The 19,630-nt window shown below is 43.1% G+C and overlaps 2 protein-coding genes across 3 annotated transcripts; both read left to right on the top strand.

Moving 5' to 3' along the window:
* Window positions 1-309: 309 nt before the first annotated feature.
* Window positions 310-5,663, top strand: LOC133888834 (general transcription factor IIH subunit 2-like). Its single transcript, XM_062329205.1, has 4 exons — window positions 310-735; window positions 3,983-4,444; window positions 4,525-4,897; window positions 5,405-5,663. The coding sequence occupies exons 1-4, from the start codon at window positions 415-417 to the stop codon at window positions 5,533-5,535; spliced, it is 1,287 nt and encodes a 428-aa protein (XP_062185189.1). The 5' UTR covers window positions 310-414; the 3' UTR covers window positions 5,536-5,663.
* Window positions 5,664-13,375: 7,712 nt separating this feature from the next.
* On the top strand, window positions 13,376-18,154 carry LOC133889035 (E3 ubiquitin-protein ligase WAV3-like). Of its 2 annotated transcripts, none has more exons than XM_062329473.1 (2): window positions 13,376-13,829; window positions 15,875-18,154. In XM_062329473.1, exons 1-2 carry the CDS (start codon window positions 13,611-13,613, stop codon window positions 17,687-17,689), a joined length of 2,034 nt encoding a protein of 677 aa, XP_062185457.1. In that variant the 5' UTR covers window positions 13,376-13,610; the 3' UTR covers window positions 17,690-18,154. The 2 variants fall into 2 exon arrangements, with proteins under 2 accessions (XP_062185457.1, XP_062185455.1); XM_062329471.1 differs by having other exon boundaries at window positions 15,872-18,154.
* The last annotated feature ends 1,476 nt before the right edge of the window (window positions 18,155-19,630 follow it).

Genomic DNA, 19,630 nt, shown 5'->3' with positions numbered 1-19,630 from the left:
AAAAGAGTTAAGACTGTGATTAGTTGCTCGCATAAAAATGATTTTATAGCACTAGCAAGTAAGCCTTAGCTTCTTAAGTCGATGCAGGATCCGTCGGGCCAGGCTTCATTATCGGCCCAGGCTGAAAACATATATTTATATTCGTCTGATCAGACTATCACAATAAATACAAACAATAGAGCACACGTTTTGATAAAATTATACACATCTGATCTAGATCAGCTCTTATAAATTCAAGAAACCAAACACACTTAAAACAAAGATGCGTATAATTTTTAGGAAGGTAACCCACCCAAAACAAAAGCCCAGGAACCCCAAAGCAGCACACCCGCCTGGCCCATCTCCTCCTTGTCCCCGACGTCGCCTCTGGTTCTACTCCCACTACTCGCCGCCGCCCCCACCACCCCCAACACCATGTACGGCGGCGGCGGCGGCTTCAGCGCGCCCTCCGCTGCCCGGGGCCGGGGCCGCAACCAGAACGAGGACGAGGACGAGGAAGAGGAGGAGGGCGGCGAGGGCCGCGTCCTGGAGGCGTGGGAGCGCGCGTACGCGGACGACCGGTCGTGGGAGGCGCTGCAGGAGGACGAGTCCGGCATCCTCCGCTCCATCGACACCAAGACCCTCGTCCACTCGCAGTACCGCCGACGCCTCCTCCTCCGGTCGGCGGCCGCGGCGGCGGCCCGCATCCAGAAGGGACTCATCCGCTACCTCTATATCGTCATCGACCTCTCCCGGGTTCGTCCCCTCGCGTCATGTGCTGTTTATTTCTCTCTCGGTCATTCGGCTGGACGCCCCGTCGAGCACCTGGCGAGCGTATTTTTGTGTGAAGTCGGGCTAGTTGCTTGGGATCAATCGAGCTGGCTAGCAATGCCGATCGTGTCGATATCACATTGTCCTACCTAGTTCCGAGAGTGATGTGATAGTGCTTAGGCTCTGGATTTGGTTCACCGAAGATGTTGGCTTGAGCCAGGATTGGTGGAGTGGTGAACACTGGGATAGTGTCTTTTGCTTGTTTCATATGCTTGGTTCATTTATAAGCTTGTGATTTTCAGTGGAGATGATGCAGGTTTGCATAAACAGCTTTGGTTCATTTGTTTGTAGATAGAACCGCATAGACAAGAGCGAGATGATCTGATCGGTTCCCTTTAGTGCCATTTGTTTAGACTCAGGGCTTATCTGTGTTGATTATCCAATTATGGCTCATGCATTTCCTGGGCATGGGTGATGCTTTAAATGGCGGCTATGAGGTCAATTTTTGAAGAGTAAATTTCGCATAACTACACTATGATCGTCGAAACTATTACAAAACTACACTTTTCTCCTCCTATTTCACAAAACCACACTTACTTTGCATCATTTTATCACAAAACTACACTTCTTTGGTTTAACTATCACAAAATTACACTTTTTCCTTTATATTTCACAAAACCACACTTACTTTGCATCACTTTATCACAAAACTATATTTCTGTTACTGTGAACATATGTAATAAGATGGATCCACGTGTCATACCTACAGGTTTCAACCCTCACCGTTTGTTGGCGTGACCAACTACGCCATGTCACAATCGCATGCTAAGTTAGCGGATCCTACGTGGCATTTGGGTTCTCTCTTGGAAGCTACCGATCTGGTGTGAGTTAAATTCCTGGGCATGAAAAATTAGCGCTGGTGGGGGTTGACATGGCACCATTTAGCCGTCCAAATGGCGTTGACGGGGGTTGTCATGGCACCATTTGGGCGGGTAAATGACGTTGGTGGGGGTTGGCATGACACCATTTAGCCGTCCAAATGGCGCTGGTGGGGGTTGGCATGGCACCACTTGGGTGGCTAAATGGTGTCATGCTAACCTCCACCGGTACCAATTTTTCGCACCCACGAATTCAACTCGCACCAGATTGGTAGCTTTCAAGAGAAGGAGCTCAAAGGTCACGTAGGATCTACTAACTTGGCAAGCAATTGTGACATAGTGTAGTCGTCCATGTCAGCAAACGGTAAGGACTGAAGCCTGTAAGTGTGATGCGTGGGCTCATCTTGTCAGATCTGTTCACAGTAATAGAAATGTAATTTTGTGATAAAATGATGCAAAATAAGTGTGGTTTTGTGAAATAGGAGGGAAAAGTGTAGTTTTGTGATAGTTAAACCCAAAGAAGTGTAGTTTTGTGATAAAGTGATGCAAAGTAAGTGTGGTTTTATGAAATAGGAGGGGAAAAAATGTAGTTTTGTGATAGTTTGGACGATCGTAGTGTAGTTTTGTGAAATTTACCCATTTTTTAAATCTAACCATGTTGCTATGACAGTAATATCAAGGGCAGAATTATAAAAGTATGGGAGATCAATCATTTTATGCAAGGACACTGTTAGTTAGAGTGGTAATAGCTTGGTATTGAGAAAAACTAAGCTCAAGCGCTAGTTTTACCCACGGCACATGTATCAAGAGATAAAGTCTGTGCCAACTCTAGAAACCAATTCAATCAAGAGATAAGCTCTGCACCAACTCTAGAAACCAATCCAATCTATCTAAGGTGATACTTCAAGAGTTTCCGTACTCATAGATTCATGTTCATGAATCATGGGGAACTGTGAAGCCTTGGCCTAGGTTGTCCCCATTCATAGTAATAGCATTGCCCTTGGCAGCAACCTGTTGTTCAGAGCTCAAAGCCTACCAGAGCCAGGCTCCATTTATATGTGAGCCCAACAATTGGATTGGTACAAAGAGAACTAGATGACACAGCACATCATTTTTCGGATTTTATATGTTGACCATGAGGCCATTATTGGATGAGTCCTGACATAATATGAAACCTCTGATATTTATATTATTGGATTTTATATGTTGAGATCTGAATCCTCTTGACCATGAGACCATCATTGGATAAGTCCTGACATAATATGAAACCTCTGATTGCTACAAAGAGAACTAAATGACATAGTACATCTATAATTGGTTTATGTCCTGATATTTATATTACATAGCTTATATGTATGTGAAATAGAGCGAACATCTCATTTCTCCCTTTTACACTTACGTCATCAATTGCACTGTTCTGTTGAATAGTTGAAGGTGTTTCTGGTTGTTATTGCTATTTGTTGCCTGAATAGTTGTGTTTGAAGTTACTTTTAATTGTTTTCCTTCATCTAAGAAGTTATTCTCCCGAGCATTTTGGCATTTTGTGTTAGATGTTTTGACCTCTGGTAAGGCTTGCTCCTATAAATCCTGACATCACAAGTTCAGGAATTAGGATTGCAGGACAAGATGTAGGTATTTGATGATTGCTGCAAAATTGCTCTATAGAACACTCCTGTGTACAGGCATAAAATCTAGTCTTGACATTTACCTAAGAAAAAAACATGAAAGACTTAGATTCTATTAACCAGCAGAAAAGATTCTTTGAGACGTTTTGTATTGATGCATATCCTATGGATTGCAACCAGTGAATGGTTGTTCAGTTGTTATTCATTGATGAATTAGTAGCCTACCTCTGTACTTATTGGTACCTGCACACTTGAGCTGTGGTAACAATATTCCAGGATTTACTGCAACACGAGTCACCTAGTGAATAGCTTTGTCCTAAAAACACTTATTAGGAGTGTAAGGTTCTTTGTTGTTAAGAATATGAAAAGAATAATGTCTTTTTGACTGATTGTGCCTTCTGTTTATGTCAAAAGAGAAGGAAACTGTACTGCTCTAAATTAGCATGAAATTTTTTTTTTTTGCTGATCTGACAAAGCTTTATACATTCTGATTATGCATTCTTTGGAAAATGTGCATTTTTTGGTAAAGAAATATCTCTTTTCCACCCTCTCATTTGGTCTTTTTCTTTGGTCTGTTATAACCTTATATGTTAGCATCCGTAAACAATTTTGTTTTAATGATTAGCCTGGTCAATTGTTTTTGTGGTGAAGAATCGTTTTACTGCAAATTATTGTTACACTGTTCTCTTTGCACCTTTTGCATGCTCAAATAGGTCTTTACTCATGTAGGCAGCTTCAGAGACGGACTATCGTCCTAATCGAATGGCTGTTGTTGCAAAACATGCTGAGGCTTTCATAAGAGAATTCTTTGACCAGAATCCCTTGAGCCATGTTGGCCTAGTGACGATTAAAGATGGTATTTCTCATCGACTTACAGACATTGGAGGGAGCCCAGAATCACAGATTAAGGCATTGATGGGGAAGCTCGAGTGTTCTGGTGATTCATCTCTGCAGAATGCTCTAGAACTTGTCCATGGTTATTTAGATCAAGTCCCGTCGTATGGCCACAAGGAAGTCTTAATTTTGTACTCCGCCCTAAATACATGTGATCCTGGTGATATCATGGCGACAATAGAAAAATGTAAACAAAACAAAATTAGATGCTCCGTTATTGGTCTTGCTGCAGAGATCTTCATTTGCAAACATCTCTGTGAAGAGACTGGTGGATCCTATACGGTTGCGCTGGATGAGGTGCTAAACTGTGCTTGTGATTTTACCTTTGGTTATTCAATTCTTGTGGAAGGTTAATGACTTCTCCTTTCTTTTGGCAGTCTCATTTTAAAGAATTGCTGCTGGAACATGCTCCCCCACCTCCTGCAATAGCGGAGTATGCTTCAGCTAATTTGATTAAGATGGGTTTTCCACAGAGGGGTGCTGAGGATCTTATCTCTATTTGCTCTTGTCACAAGAAAATAAAGTCTGGGGCTGAAGGTTATATATGTCCTAGATGCAAAGTTAATGTGTGTGAGCTTCCAACAGAATGTCGAACTTGTGGTCTAACACTAGTTAGTTCTCCACACCTGGCAAGGTCATATCATCATCTCTTCCCAGTAACACCGTTTGATGAGGTGTCCTCTGTTCCAAATAGAGGCCAAAAGGGAGGACAAAGTTGCTTCGGCTGCCAGCAGAGCCTTTTAAACCCTGGTATGCTTAAGCATGTCAAAAGCTCATGTCTGTTACTTTTCCAGACTATGAAAGATATCTTTTAATGCCTTGCCACCTTGCCTGCGTATGTTCCAATGCTACCGAACCTTGTGTTCGGTAGCAAGTATTCTGTATTCTGTAAATTCATGCATAGTGATACCTGTCTTTATTCTAACTATTCTCTCTTCTTTGTGAAGTGTGTCCACCAACTACACTACATTGACAAAACAAATGGCATACCAAAATGGGGAGCTTGCGAAATGAGAATTAGTCTCAAATTCTTTCTGCTATTGAAATGAACAGTTGACAAAACATAGATAGCCCTTCCACATTAGTCTAAATAGAAAAAAAGATGGCTTCCATTACTGAGAGCAAAGCTTATGCGAGCATTACTTTCTTCCCTTCCCAATTCTCATGCTTCTTTTGATGTGACTTTATTTTACTGTTTTTGTTCTATGTTACATGCCTTACACGTGTTCATTAATTATTTATTAAATATCCTTGCAGATGGCCAATCTAGCCTCCATGTACGCTGCCCAAAATGCAACCAGCACTTCTGCCTTGATTGTGATATTTACATCCACGAGAGCTTGCACAATTGCCCTGGTTGTGAGAGTCAGCGCAGTTTAGCGTCATAGAGACGCCAGTGTGTGCATTATTCAGGTGTTGTACCTTTTTTGAGTCAGCTTGTTACTGTATCGGTGGCAGAGTTGTTTGATGATCAAACGGTGTACAGATAATATAATGCCCTGCATCCTTTTGTTGACGTCTTTTGTTAGATGGAGTAGCTAGTTAAGCTATTGATACTGAGCAGAGGCCGAGTTGATACTTTAGCATTATGCGGAGAAGAGATGTTGAAGTGTATAACATGACTGGAACTTGTGACTCTTGCTGTTTTTCTGAAGCAAGACGATATCGTTTTCCGGTACCATGACTCGTGTCTTTACACGCTGAAACTAAGGTTGTAATGTACAAGAATAGGATGATCTAACTTATCAGGAATCCTAACAGAGGAATGATATGTCTCGCTGGGTGGTGCTTTGCTCTCATAACTGCGAATTCGTTGATGTTATTGAAATGCTACTGCGACAGACAGCAATGCCGGAACCTTTTCTGAGCCAGTTTGTTACTGACGCCTCTTCCCCTCGTGGTTTTGGGTGGCGAAAACTTACGAGCGCGATATTCGTAGTGTGGCCTTTTTGGATGAGAGTTCATTTCTTCCACCCACTTTTATCTGTGATGTGGAGCAGAATCGTGTTCCTGCTATGATACTCCCACGACGAGAAAGGTTTTTGCCATGATATCGTGTTGCCTAGTCTTCCAGAGACAAGTACTCATCGTTTGATCCTTCACAGTGTGGTACGCATCGGTGATCAGTGCATGGCTGAATTGGAGCTGATCTGGGCATAGGAGGGACATACATGCCGTACCTGGAGCCCATGCAGCCATGTTGGTTGGTAGCATCTGCCTGTTGATCAGCTATGTATCCAGTACATCTGTTCAAAGTCAGAGACTCGCGATCTGGTGAAGTGCTTGCCAGCGCTCGGTGCGTGCATGACTGCATGTCCACTCACTACGCAGCTCAGCCAGCTGAGCTTTTCTCCTGTCGTGATCCCTTGCAGTAACTTTCTGATGATACGGTCGACCGGTCTGCAGTCGCACTGTGGGGCGTTGTCGAGCTCGTGCACGATGGTGGCATGGAGAGCGGAGAGACAAGGGCATTGTAAGATCGGTGATGGCACGAGCCCACGCCGGAGTGAATTGGATCCACTTAAAACTAAGACTTAATTTAATAAAATAAATTTATTTTAATTTCTATATAAATGCGATATAGGTTTATCTAGTGTTTCTACTCTACTATAATAAAGTTTTGCACCTTAAAAATCAATTCTACCAACTACACATGAAAATCCTAGAAAAGATAAATACGAAATAATAAGTGCAAGAAAAATAAGTACAGAAAGTAAAGGGTAGAGAGAACATTAACATTTTCATTGCAAATATACAAGCACAATATTTTAATTAAATTATCATAAGAAGTAGAAGCATCCGTTTTAGATTTAACATAAAAAGAAACAGATAATTTCTTGGAGGCCTTAAATGGTAGCTCAAAATTCTTAAATTTTGCACTGAGTCTTCATGCTCCTCGTTAAGCAAATTGTATTTGCTAACTAATTCTTCATTATTAACAATAAATAGAGCATGAATTTCTTTACGGACCTCAAACTTATTGGTTAGTTTTTCTAACGTCTTTTGTTGCTCATTTATTATCTTAAAAAGCGCATAATCACTTACATCATTTTCCTTATCTTTGATCATAAGGCACATGTGTGATGATGATGAGGTCAATGAATTCTTCTTCTTGATAGAGAGCGCGGCCATCGTACCACGATGTTCAGCATCACTTGAGCTTGAGTCTTCATCCACCCACTTTCCTATACATATATAGGTCTTTCTTCTTCCTCTCTCTTCTTTCTTTTCTTTCTTGAGCTTGCACCTAACCTTCCTCTTGGATTTGCTTGGATAATCAGTGGCGAAATGCCCAACTTCTTCACACTCAAAGCAAGTCTTCTTGTGTTTTCTTGCATTGAAGGCTAGTTTATTGATTGAGATTGGACATCCCTTGGATTTGATCTTCTTCATGTACTTATCCAATTTCTCGATGATATCGATGATCTCTAGATCAATTTCATCTTGATCTTCTTTGTCATCTTCATCGTCTTCTTCTTCACTTGAGCTTGACTCTTCTTTCTTCCTTATCATCTTAATCTTTTCTTGTTTGCTTGCAAGAGCAAGGTTCTTCTTGTTGAATGAAGAAGAAGCTTCATCACTCATCTTCATGTAAAGCTCATGTGCAGTGAGTTTTCTGAGTACTTGTATGTGTGTCATCTTACTCAAATCTTAGCGGTTGTGAAGAATGGTGGTGATCTTGTCGTGTCTTGGACGAAGAAGAGCTTGAAGCATTATCCTCACCACAATAAAATTTAGGCATTCGTACATGTCATTTACATTTTCATAAGGAAACATAAAAAAATGTTTAATTTAGATTTAACAACATGATATTTTCTTCACACGCATCTTTTGTACCATCATAAATTTCAATTAGTGTGATCTAAATATTATGTGCATTTGTGAAGCTGTGGACACGATCAAAAACATCAATGCTAAGAGATAAAAATAAGTTACTTCTAGCTATAGTATTGAATAGCAACTCATCATTATCAGCTTTTGTAGGCTTGTTAGGCCTACTTAAAGGTTTCATATTTAACATTGTAACTCTCAAAACATTTAAACCTTTGAGCTCTAGATAGCACGGCATACGAACTTTTCAATAGGGGAAGTTTGTACTGTTAAAGTGTGGAGCCCTACCGATATCCATCCCATCTTCGGACATCACTTTCTCGCTAGGCGATGAAGCTTAAGAGTCCAAATGTGAGCCGTAGGCTCTGACACCACTTATAAGTATCAACGATGCCCTAAGAGTGGGTGATTATGATCAGTTAAAGCTAAGGCTCAATTTAACAAGATAAACCTATCTATCTAAATGTGATATAAGTTTATCTAGGGTTTCTACTCTATCGTAATAAAATTTTGCACCATAAGAATCAATCATACCAATTACACATGTCAATTTTAAGAAAGGTGAATACGAAATAGTAAGTGTAAGAAAAAAGTGTGGAATGTAAAGGGTAGAGAGAACGTAAACTCGGTACGATAACTTTTTTCTATGGTATCAGTGAGTTATCGCTCACCCCTAGTTTATGTTAGAGCCCCTCACAAAGGCCAAGCTTTTTAATCGACTAACTCCGTGGATAACCATTAGAGCTCTCCACATGCCGGTGGATATCGTATTAGGCCTCTCCCATATGCTCACTGCCGTCTCCACTATGGTAGTGCTTTGCCACTTTGGCACGATGCACTCAAGCTGTTCCATAACCTCCTTGGAGTGTCTCGCAAGACACAAACACCGCCAAACCATCTAGGTGCCATCAAGCATCAAGCGAAACAAGTGTGGATCACTTCTTGACCCAACTCTAGTCTAATCACACTACTACAAAATACCCTTTCACTACCGGCTCTAAAACACCCTTCCTTGCCGGTTTTAGAGCCGGCAGTGGGTAACAGACAATGATAGTCTTGAACTATCACTGTCAGCCTGGAGACCGACAATTAAGGTGTTATTATTGCCGACTGAAGGCTTCAACCGGCAGTGATAGTCAGGCATCGAATCGATGTTTTTGGGTTGGGAAAATTGAAAAAAAAAATCACGTGAGGAACCCCCACACCTGCACAAGTCACAAGTCACACGATTTTTTTTCACGAAATACGCGCACATGCGGTTCATGGCACTCGAACCCAAAACATCTCAACTCGCACGATACGTCCTTACTATCCCACCACACAAGTACCAGTGATAACATTAGCGTATGTAATTCTTTTGACATCTCATGTTTGAAATTTTAAATGATTATTTGGATATCTAAATAACTTCAAATGAAAAAGTTCTTAACTACAAAGTTGTAGATCTTGTCGAGAGCTACAATTTTGATATAAAATTTGTCCTCATCCGACTTTATATGAAAAGTATAATTTTTTTAAAATAAACTATCATCCACTATCACTGCCGGCTCTAGCCACGAACCGATAGTGAAACCTTGACTATCACTGTCGGTTCATAACATGAACTGCCGATTCATAGCTAAAACCGATATTGATAATCAAGTTTCACTGTCGGTTTTTTCGAATGGTCTTTTAGTGTCGGTCCTTGATACGAACCGGTAATGATACTCCATCATTATGGACTCGTAAGGAACCGACAGTAATAGACCATCATATATGCTTATTTCTGTAGTAGTAGTGTCACCTAGCTAGATGCACACTAGAACTAAACTAGCACTAATCAAGTTCTTAATCTTGTGCTAATTTTCTTGATCTTTACTATCATTATTTTGATGGTAAGAGCTCTCAAATATATGTAGCAACACTTCTTCTAGCTCCAGCACACTTCAAATGACCAGGTGGTGGAATATTTATAACTCCAATTCCAAAAACTAGCCATTAAAAAAAGCTATCCATAATTTGTGAACAATGGATAATCTAGTGTTACTGTTCATCTTCCGGTGAGTGCATCAGATCTTCCGGTTAGTATAACTACAACGGTCCCGAAACTAGCTGTTACTTGTATTGCCTTCTCATCTGATATTCGGTTAATTTGTTACCCTTAGCACTGGAACATCCGATGTGTATAGCATCCTAACTCATTGCTAAACAAATGCCTCTGCATAAATACTCCGATGAAAACCTCTTTTGATCGCTAGAACATTCGGTGCACTTCTTTTTTAACATCGGAACATTACATTGGAATATCCGATGTACATCTAATGTGTATAATTTTCAAAAACTTACAATCAATATTTTGGCTACAACTTTTTGCTCTAGACTTTAATTTTGGTGATATTGGTTTCTATGGAAAGTTTATGAAGTGCTCGACAACTTTTGTATTGTCCACTTGAGCTGAAAACTTCTTTTGAACATAGGAACATTTGGTGAAGTCCATGTGTATATCGGATTATCCAGTGAGTATAAATCCAAAAAACTGTTATCCGTATTTTGGCCTTAAATTTTCACTCTAGACTCCGATTTTGATGATCGTATACTCTATGTAAATCTTGTGAAGATCTCAAAACATGCTACTGAAAACTTGAACTCAAAACCATTTTAATAAAATTAAATTCATGGAACAAGTCTAATTCAATCATATTTTTATCCTAGCTTCACTTTTTTTTTGTTATGACTTCAATTCTTAATATAGCCCTAGTATGCATCACCACTAGATTATTAGCCTAAAGATACTAGGTGAACCTACTAAACATAAACTAATTTTTTAGTATAACCAAAAAGAACAAATCTATCTATATAAATAATGCTTTTAACTTTATAATCACTTATCTAAGCAATAGATCTTTATATCTTCATAAAACTCTACTTTGACCTTAATATTAAATCATTTGAGGTGTTTGATGCCCTTTAGTACATCACATAGAATCCTTAAAACTAAATCTTCTCACACTAGTAAGCCATGTTAGTCTTATTAACTATATTAATATTAATTGTGGCTGACTGGGTGCCTATCCGACGGAATGTTTTGCACGACTATCCCGTCAGCTATGGTGAAAATCAGACAAACATTTGTTCATTTTTATTGCAAGCAGTTTAACAGCAAGATTACTTAGCTCCACAAAGTCACCTAAACCTTCCTGAACATTGCAAGTTTGCCAAAGCTCACCTGACCATCTTTTAATATTAATAAAAATAAGACTTGTATTGAGAAAGAAGTTACCTAATAGAGTTACTCAAAATTATATATTTTGAACATTATAGAGGAGACTAAAATATATTTCTTGAGATTGAGGGAGCAGATGCAAAAGGTGCGGTTTCCGGAATACGCCTTTTAGGCCATGAGTTTGTTGAGGCCCGATTACCTTTCTAGCACGGAAGTTTATGCTGCTTTAGGGCACCCTAAGCGGAGTCCGTATCCAGTGCTATAATACAAATATGAACTCCACGTGGCCTGCAAACGTGCTCCAACGGAGGCGGTTTCGAGTGCTACAATGTCGCTACATTGTTGAGAGAAACACGTACTCCAAATTTGCTGATTCTCTTCTATCCGCATCACTATTCACAGAGGATAACTGTGAGTCTTAAGGGACGAGGAGAGTAATAAAAGATAGAAAATATGGTAGCCATTGGAGATGAAAAAAATAAAGAATACTATAATAGTATTATAGAAAATAAATTTATAAAATATCTACTAAAAATGGTCCTTACAGTAGAAATCTTGAGCAACAAAAGTGAGTAGCTACTTAGCCACCATTCGCTGGTTTATCAATGTACTCCTACATGAACTCTGAGACAAGATTCTCACGACCGGTAAAGTACTATTAAACTGAACACGAACAGATAAATAATAGATTTCTAATCACTTCGCACCGTATCTCTAACGCGATATGGTACTCCAAATCTTTTCGAAGCCGTATTTTAGACACAACTCAGGACGCGCACATAACACACACTTTATATAAAGCTCGCTAAACACGTACGCGTGTGGATATCTTTAGCCTAACCTAAGCGGCTCCAAGTGCTAACTAGCAATAAATACCTCCCACTAAACGGGGTCGAACTCCCGCCGGTTTGGCTCACAGCTGAGCTTTACGCCGAGCTACAGCTCGTTCGCCAATATTCCGCATTGACCTGTGACTTCTGCCCAGCTGAGCTTTCAGCTGATGCCTGACGGCGAAAAGACAACAAGAACAAATGGTCATCTGAACAGCGCACGCCGTGCGCCATTAAACATTTCGCTCGTCGAGCTCACCTGACCTCACTCGAGCTGTTGAGCAGGCCGGCCGGAAGAAGACAGTTCAACGGCTCTTCAATATTTTTGCGGCGCCGGTGTGCCGATACGCTCAGCTCACCTACACGTACTTGTGATATCGGCGACGAGGCAACTTGCAGCTGTGCAGCGCATCCCAACCACCGGCGCGACGACAGGAAACATAAATCTCATTCCCTCGGGGCTCTGTGTTGGTTGGGCTAACCTGCTCTCTTCCCATTTTTTTTTCTGAGTCGGCAGGGTGACGACTGACGAGCACCCTTGTTCAGTAGAGTAGTTGAGAACTTGAGATGAATGGCCCTGGCAGATGATGATAAGGGATCGCGAGCGCTGACCTTCCAAGCTTATCTGTTTGGCGTATCATCACCGGGACTAGCTCGGCATATTTTGACCAGATATGCATGTATCCTGTTGTTGCTTCAATGAGTGTACAAATGAACTGTCCAGCTGGATAGTTTACTTTCTCAGGCCTACAAGTGTGACTAGATACGTTCTAGACTTCTTAACACCCCCACTTGAGGTAACGAGGAAAGGAGGACTTGGCCTTGAGAGCACGAGCAGTCTGCAAGTAGTAGATAGCAGTTTCACTGAACACATTGTCATGTGAAGAATTGCTACCGAATTGTTTTCACCGCTGTCTACCGACAAAGTTTCAGATCTAATAATTCTCAAAGATGGGTATTTCTAGCTCCAAAAGTTTGTGGAGTTAGAGCTATAGATATACTAAACGTGTTTGAATAGGCTATTTTATTTTTATTTTAATATAAAATAAAAACTTAAATTATATTATCTTAATCAACAAATTTAAGATCTAATATAGAGTTAAAATTTGGAACCTGTCAGACACGACCTACAAGTAACAGTATAAGAGCCTTTTAGAAAGAGAGGATTGCTCTTAGAGTTCTGATATGAGGCCCGGGGTAGCCAGGCCGGCCCAAGGACAAAATGCTCACTGGGCCCTGTCAAGCTGACGTAATCAGGTCCTGAGTTCCAGCTAGGCGCCACCTCACCGCCAAGCGCAGCACACGCTAACCCGTCGCGTAATTTAAACCCCAGCTGTTTCGGTTACTACTCGCTGAGTCGCTGTACGCTTCCTCCCTCCCGCGAGAGAGACGAGTCAAAACCAAAAGCCGCACCCAAACGCTCCACCTCCACCTCCACTCCCTCCCATGACGGCTCGGCTCCTCTCCAAAAACCACCGCCTCTTCCTCCTCCTCCTCTCACTCCTCCCGCAGCCATCGTAGACCGCAGGCGGGTGGCGGCGCACGAGACCCGATCCTGGAGCCTGGGCGGCGCTGGGGGTGAGTCGAGGCGATCGCAGCGATGGAGGGCGCGTGGAGGAAGGTCAGGAGGGCGCTGGGCCTCCGCCTCTGTGTGCGCACCCCCGCGGCGGGCGGCGAGCTGCGGGCGCCGTCGCCCGCCGGTGGTTGTCGAGGGGATGCGGCGGTGACGGTGGCGGCGGCGGGCGAGTCGGGGCCGGCCACGCAGGCGGGCGCGCTCCGGCGGTCCAAGTCTGGGGGCAGGTCCTCCTCGTCTTCCAAGGTGAGAGATACGAGCGTTTCTGAATTGGGGTTAGGGTTTTCAATCCGAGAAAAACGTTCGGGTTTGAATGCTTGGTTTGATCGGGAATCGGGACGTGGGGGTAGTTCCGCGCTTGGTAATTTGGAATCGAAATGCTACCAGTATAACGCGAGCTTTATTGGGTGTTTCTACCGCGGATTGGATGCGTATCACTACGAAAATTGGATTCGCTTCACCCGTTTAAGATTCTTAGATGGAGATCTGTGTATGCTTCTTTGGCATGATTATAATTTACGCTCATTGATATTGTGTGCTTCTCTCTTTTTCTCCCTTTTTCAAGCGACCTTCTCAATTACACTACGTCATTTTGCATTACTGCTTTGCACCGTTTTATTCTCTCTCGTCAGAAAGAAAATTTCCAGTTACTGTAAAAAAAGAGGGAAAAAATAATCCTATTTCTGTATTTGAACTCTTCAGCGTCTCTGTGTTAGTCAATGCTTCATTGCTTAATAATTTCAGTCCTGCTTTAAGAGATTCTTAGGAGACATTGTGCCAGCTGTAGTATGCTCGGTATCATGTACTATCTGTGTTAGTCAATGCTTCGCTGGTCTCCTTAGATAACAGCTTCACGCAAGCCTCTTCCCTATTCCATCCACTGTACCTGTATTCCACTTGCCCTCCTCCCTGAAAAGGGAAGGGAAAAGCTTGCTTCTTGCTCATCACCTGCCCGTGGTGGTCACGTGTAGCGAACCCCACTCTTTCCTCCTACCACCAGCTTTCTATCTTTACGGCAAACGTTCCAACTTGACAGCTGCTGTCCATTATATGGGATGCAATTTGCCAACTGATTGCTCCTTTCTGTTTTTATGTGCCGTTTATGTCTCAATGTCAATGGCATGCGAAATGTCCTATTTGTGTGAATGTGTACCAATTTGACAAGCGACGTCAAAGGGATATTGCCTCATTGAGTTGACATTTATCGGTGTTATGCATGCACCGACTGGTGAAAACACAGTAAAGCAGAAGTTTATGTCCTTTGGATTTGATGCATGAAGTTTTGTGACCACAAATTGGTCATTTTTCCCTAATGATCAGGGCTCAGGAGCACAGCCTGTGCTAGGTTGAAATTTCATTCCTTGTATTAGGCATTATAAGTCATATTGTTGTAGGATATATCTTTCCGCTGAGTTTATTTCACATATTGAAGTAACTTTGACCATATGCAACCATTGAATCTATGATTTTGTTCGGTGGAAACTTATGGTGGTGACAGTACAATACCCATAAAATTAATGATGAACTACTTCAGTTTAGCAACACGGGGACGGTTATTTATTATTCCTTTGTTGTCTTGCCGCTTGGTGGTAGGTATCTAGCTGCTGGTCAAAGGGTGTGCTTGGTATGGAATGCCAAAATTTCTTAATTCTGTGATTTCGTAGGCGCATGAATAGTTCACCTCTTACTTTCTAGTGGCGATTAGTTGACCACATGCTACCTATCAGAGAAGAATTTGTATGTGCACATTTGTTATTCAGAAAATAACTAATATTGAGGCAATGGCGCACATGCTACCTACTTCAGTGGAGACAGATTTTACTTCAATGAAGAGTCAACTCTTGAAAAGATAGGCCCTTCTTTGGCAGTGTTTGCAAAGATGCATCTGTGATACCAGCTCCTTTGGATGAGCTAGATAGGATAGCTGGGATGATGAATTTGTGATATCAACTGTGTTCTGGTTGAGCTGGGTATCATTAGTACGATGCATTAGTGATACGAGCTGTTTGGGTTGGTGGAATAATTAGGAAGTCGTCACAGTTAAAATGAAACATAATCCGTATATGTATTGGATTTTAGAATCGTAAATTTGGCAAGCAGATAAAGAAACAATTATCTGTACTGAGCTCTAAAATTGTAGGCTAGGTCAGCTAGTGAATGAGGTAAGATAATTAAAAGATAATCTGTTTATGTTCACGTGTTCATGGAATATACATGTACCTTTCGAGTACGTCTTTTTATATAATTCAATAGAGTTAAACTGATCTTTTATTTTGTTCGTATTTCAGCAGGGAAAATGTGCAATATGCTTTGCTACCATGAGATCTGGCCGCGGTCAAGCCTTGTTTACTGCAGAATGTTCTCATATGTTCCATTTTCACTGTATCTCATCTAATGTAAAACATGGAAACTATGTCTGCCCGGTTTGTCGAGCGAAGTGGAAAGAGATACCCTGTCGCTCACTATCTTCTAACAGCCCTCATGGAAGAATTGGAATTAACCCAAATCGATCTCCCCAACAAGATTCCCATATGGTTCTTCACCGGCAAGATCCAAACCGTCGGCGAGATGTCCGTCGCTTACATACTTCTGAGCCAGCAGACTTCAATGATGATGAACCTTTGCAGCACAAAGAGGGTTTTGACAATCTTAATTTTGGATCTACTAAAACTCCGGAGATCAGCTCATACCCAGAATTCCAAACCGTTCCACAGTCATCATCTCTAGATGGATTTGATATTCTGATCCATGCGAAGGCCCCCACTGCTAGCTCAGGCCACATCACAGGCAGTTTGGTTAATGAAACCTCTGTGAGATCGTCAAGCCGAGCTCCTGTTGATCTTGTTACTGTACTTGATGTTAGCGGCAGTATGGCGGGCACAAAGCTAGCACTCCTGAAGCGAGCAATGGGTTTTGTTGTTCAGCACCTTCGGCCATCTGATCGTCTTTCAGTCATTGCTTTTTCATCTACCGCCCGAAGACTGTTCCCCCTTCGACGAATGTCCCATCATGGCAGACAGCAGGCCTTGCAGGCAATTAACTCACTTGGCGCTGGTGGTGGTACGAACATTGCTGATGCACTAAAGAAATCTATGAAGGTGATTGAGGACCGTAGTTATAAGAATTCAGTATGCAGTATCATTCTTCTGTCAGATGGCCAAGATACCTACAGCATTTCCTCAAATGTCCAAGGAACCTCAACGGGTCATAGGTCACTTGTTCCATTTTCCATTCTAAATGATGAACGCCATATGGTACCTCTGTACGCTTTCGGATTTGGGGCAGACCATGATTCAGATACCTTGCATTCAATTGCTGAAGCTTCCGGTGGCACATTTTCCTTTATAGAGGATGAAGGTGTGATGCAAGATGCGTTTGCTCAATGTATTGGTGGGCTTCTTAGTGTTACTGTTCAGGAGATGCGCCTTAGCATGGAATGTGTTGATCCTGGTGTTCAACTCTGTTCCATCAAATGTGGTAGCTATCCATGTAAGGTGGCAAGAGATGGACGAAACGGATCAGTTGATATTGGCCACTTGTATGCTGATGAGGAGAGAGACATTTTGCTGTCGTTGACCATTCCAAAATCTCGTGAACAGACTTCACTGTTAAGAGTTGCTTGTGCCTACAAAGATCCTGTGACAAATGAGACTATCGAGATTCAAGGTGACGAAGTAAAGATCAAGAGGACAATATCCACTGTATCTGAACCAGTATCTATTGAAGTTGATCGAGAGAGGAACCGTATACAAGCTGCCAATGCTATTGAGTCTGCACGGGCTGCTGCCGAGAGGGGTGCTCTCGCTGAGGCCGTCACTATTCTCGAGGATTGCCGGAGGGTATTATCCCAGTCCTTTGCAAGCCAAAGTGGAGACCGTCTGTGCATGGCCCTTGATGCAGAGCTAAGGGAGATGCAGGAGAGGATGGCAAACCGCCAACTCTACGAGGCATCAGGGAGGGCCTACATGCTGTCTGGACTGAGTTCACATTCTTGGCAGAGAGCGACAGCGCGTGGAGACTCTACAGATAGCACCACTCTTGTGTACTCCTATCAAACACCATCCATGGTTCAGATGCTACAGCATTCCCAGAACCATTGCCCTTGACCTCAGGGCCAAATGCCACAAGTCTGTGCAGCGAGGTCATTCCTGGAGAAGCCTCAGGCAGGGTAATTCGCCGTTATCTTGGCAATGAAGTGCTCTGATGATGGCGAAAGTTTCATCTTAGCTTTCGTAGCCTTAGCATGATTGCTGGTACTTATCACCTATTGATTTACTTAGTACCTATTCTTATGCTTATTTGAGTCCTATTTGAGTAATTCCAAAGAAATTGAGGATACATTGTGGTTGTGGGGGCTATACTCCTGGGATGTGAAGGAATAACATTTGGGAAGCAGGTTGGAGATGCAAATAGATTGGTTCCTAAACTTTATTAATGAACCGTTCCAATTTTTTCGAAGCATAGAATGAACCGCTTCACTTGATAATTGGTGATGTGCACAAGGGAGCCTCAGGTTGTAAACCGGTGCATCTATTCTGGTGTTGACTATTCTGATGTATATGATGCGAACACATCAACAATCTCACGATAATTTCATGCTCTAAATGTAATGTAAGATTGCTTACAGTTTTTTTCATACTTTTTTTTTTTCTAAAAGGAAAGCCTCCCAGATTGATTCGCGTACAGAGGTGCTCCATTAGCTTGGTAGTTAGTACTGCACCGAGCATGGAGATCGGGCCCCGCCAACCTTCGCCTTGCATGCAAGCATCTGCTCCTTTAAGCCCAGGCGAGAATTGTTGTGACAGTCCGTCAGCGTGGTCACCACCACGTCTACCACCGCCTCGCACCGCCGGCAGCCGGTCCCGCAGCTCCCTCGGAATTGCCGCGTCCAGGCCGAACAGCGTGGCCGCGACCTCGCGCTCCTCCGTCGGCCTCGCGCAGGCCGGCGGCACGAGGCCCCTTCCGAGCACGACGCCCCTCTGACGACATGGCCGCGTCCGAGTGCCTGCAAACGCAGGCCTCGCCCAAGAACCTCTCATCGGGGTTGCTGGCGCGGACGGTAATGTTGAGCACCGGGGAGATCTGCTGGGCGCTCGGGTCGACGAGGCCGCGGATGCCAGCGACGGCCACCGAGCACTCTGGCGCCCGCGGCGCAGGAAGCAGGATCACCTTCAGTAAAAGCAGGGCGGACAATACCGTCAAGGCGGCCAACATTACCAGGAAGAGGCACGGCAGCACGGCCCCGACGTGCGCGCATGCATAGATCACCGCCGAAGTGCTCAACCGCGAGTAGGTACTTCTGCCTGCACGCGTCCGCCGCCGTGCATGCGAAGTCGAGGGAGCGACGAAGTGTACTCCCATCGCCTCTGACTTCCTCTGCTTGGAGCTTGGATGCGTCTGCCGTCATGCCGCGCCGGTGCCGCCGCTTACTCGCGTGCGCAAGCGCGGTCCAACAAACGCACCCCGGAACCCAATTCTTATTCTGTCCACGATCGCCACGGATGACAGGCGCCTGCACGTCCACGACTTTTCCGTTCCGCGTGGGCCTCGTAAGTCTAAGTAGGGTATAGTCGGTCCAACCGGCCCGAGTCCTCTCACCTTTAGGATTGGTGCAAAATAAATTTGACGGTTGTGATGCACTCCTATTCTCCTCTGGCTCCGTACTCCCGAACCCTCTTGATGCTTGCGCGCCGTCGCCTCCCCAGCTACTACCACCGCGGCTCCGCCGTCGCCCAGTGAGTTAGGGCTGTAATATCACGGAAGGTCTGGTCTAGTAAATGTAGCCGAAGTTTGCTTAAGATTGCTACTAGGAATGTACGTAGCCGGTAGCAGGTTCTATTTCCAAGCGCATAAGAACCTTTTTTTTACAGAAGTGCATAAGAACTTAAGAGGGCTGTGATACCAAAAGGTCTTATTTCCATAAGCATAAAAGCCACGATATTCCACTCAAAAAAGGAAAAGAAAAGAAACCCACGATGTAAACCCAAACAAACCTTAACAACACGAAACATTGGTGATGGGCTATGCTCAGGACTTTTAGGTTTGGA

Source organism: Phragmites australis, chromosome 13 (assembly GCF_958298935.1).
Source record: "Phragmites australis chromosome 13, lpPhrAust1.1, whole genome shotgun sequence".
Lineage (NCBI taxonomy): Eukaryota > Viridiplantae > Streptophyta > Magnoliopsida > Poales > Poaceae > Phragmites > Phragmites australis.
The sequence above is the reverse complement of the archived record's forward strand: the minus strand, read 5'-3'. Positions and strand labels throughout refer to the sequence as shown.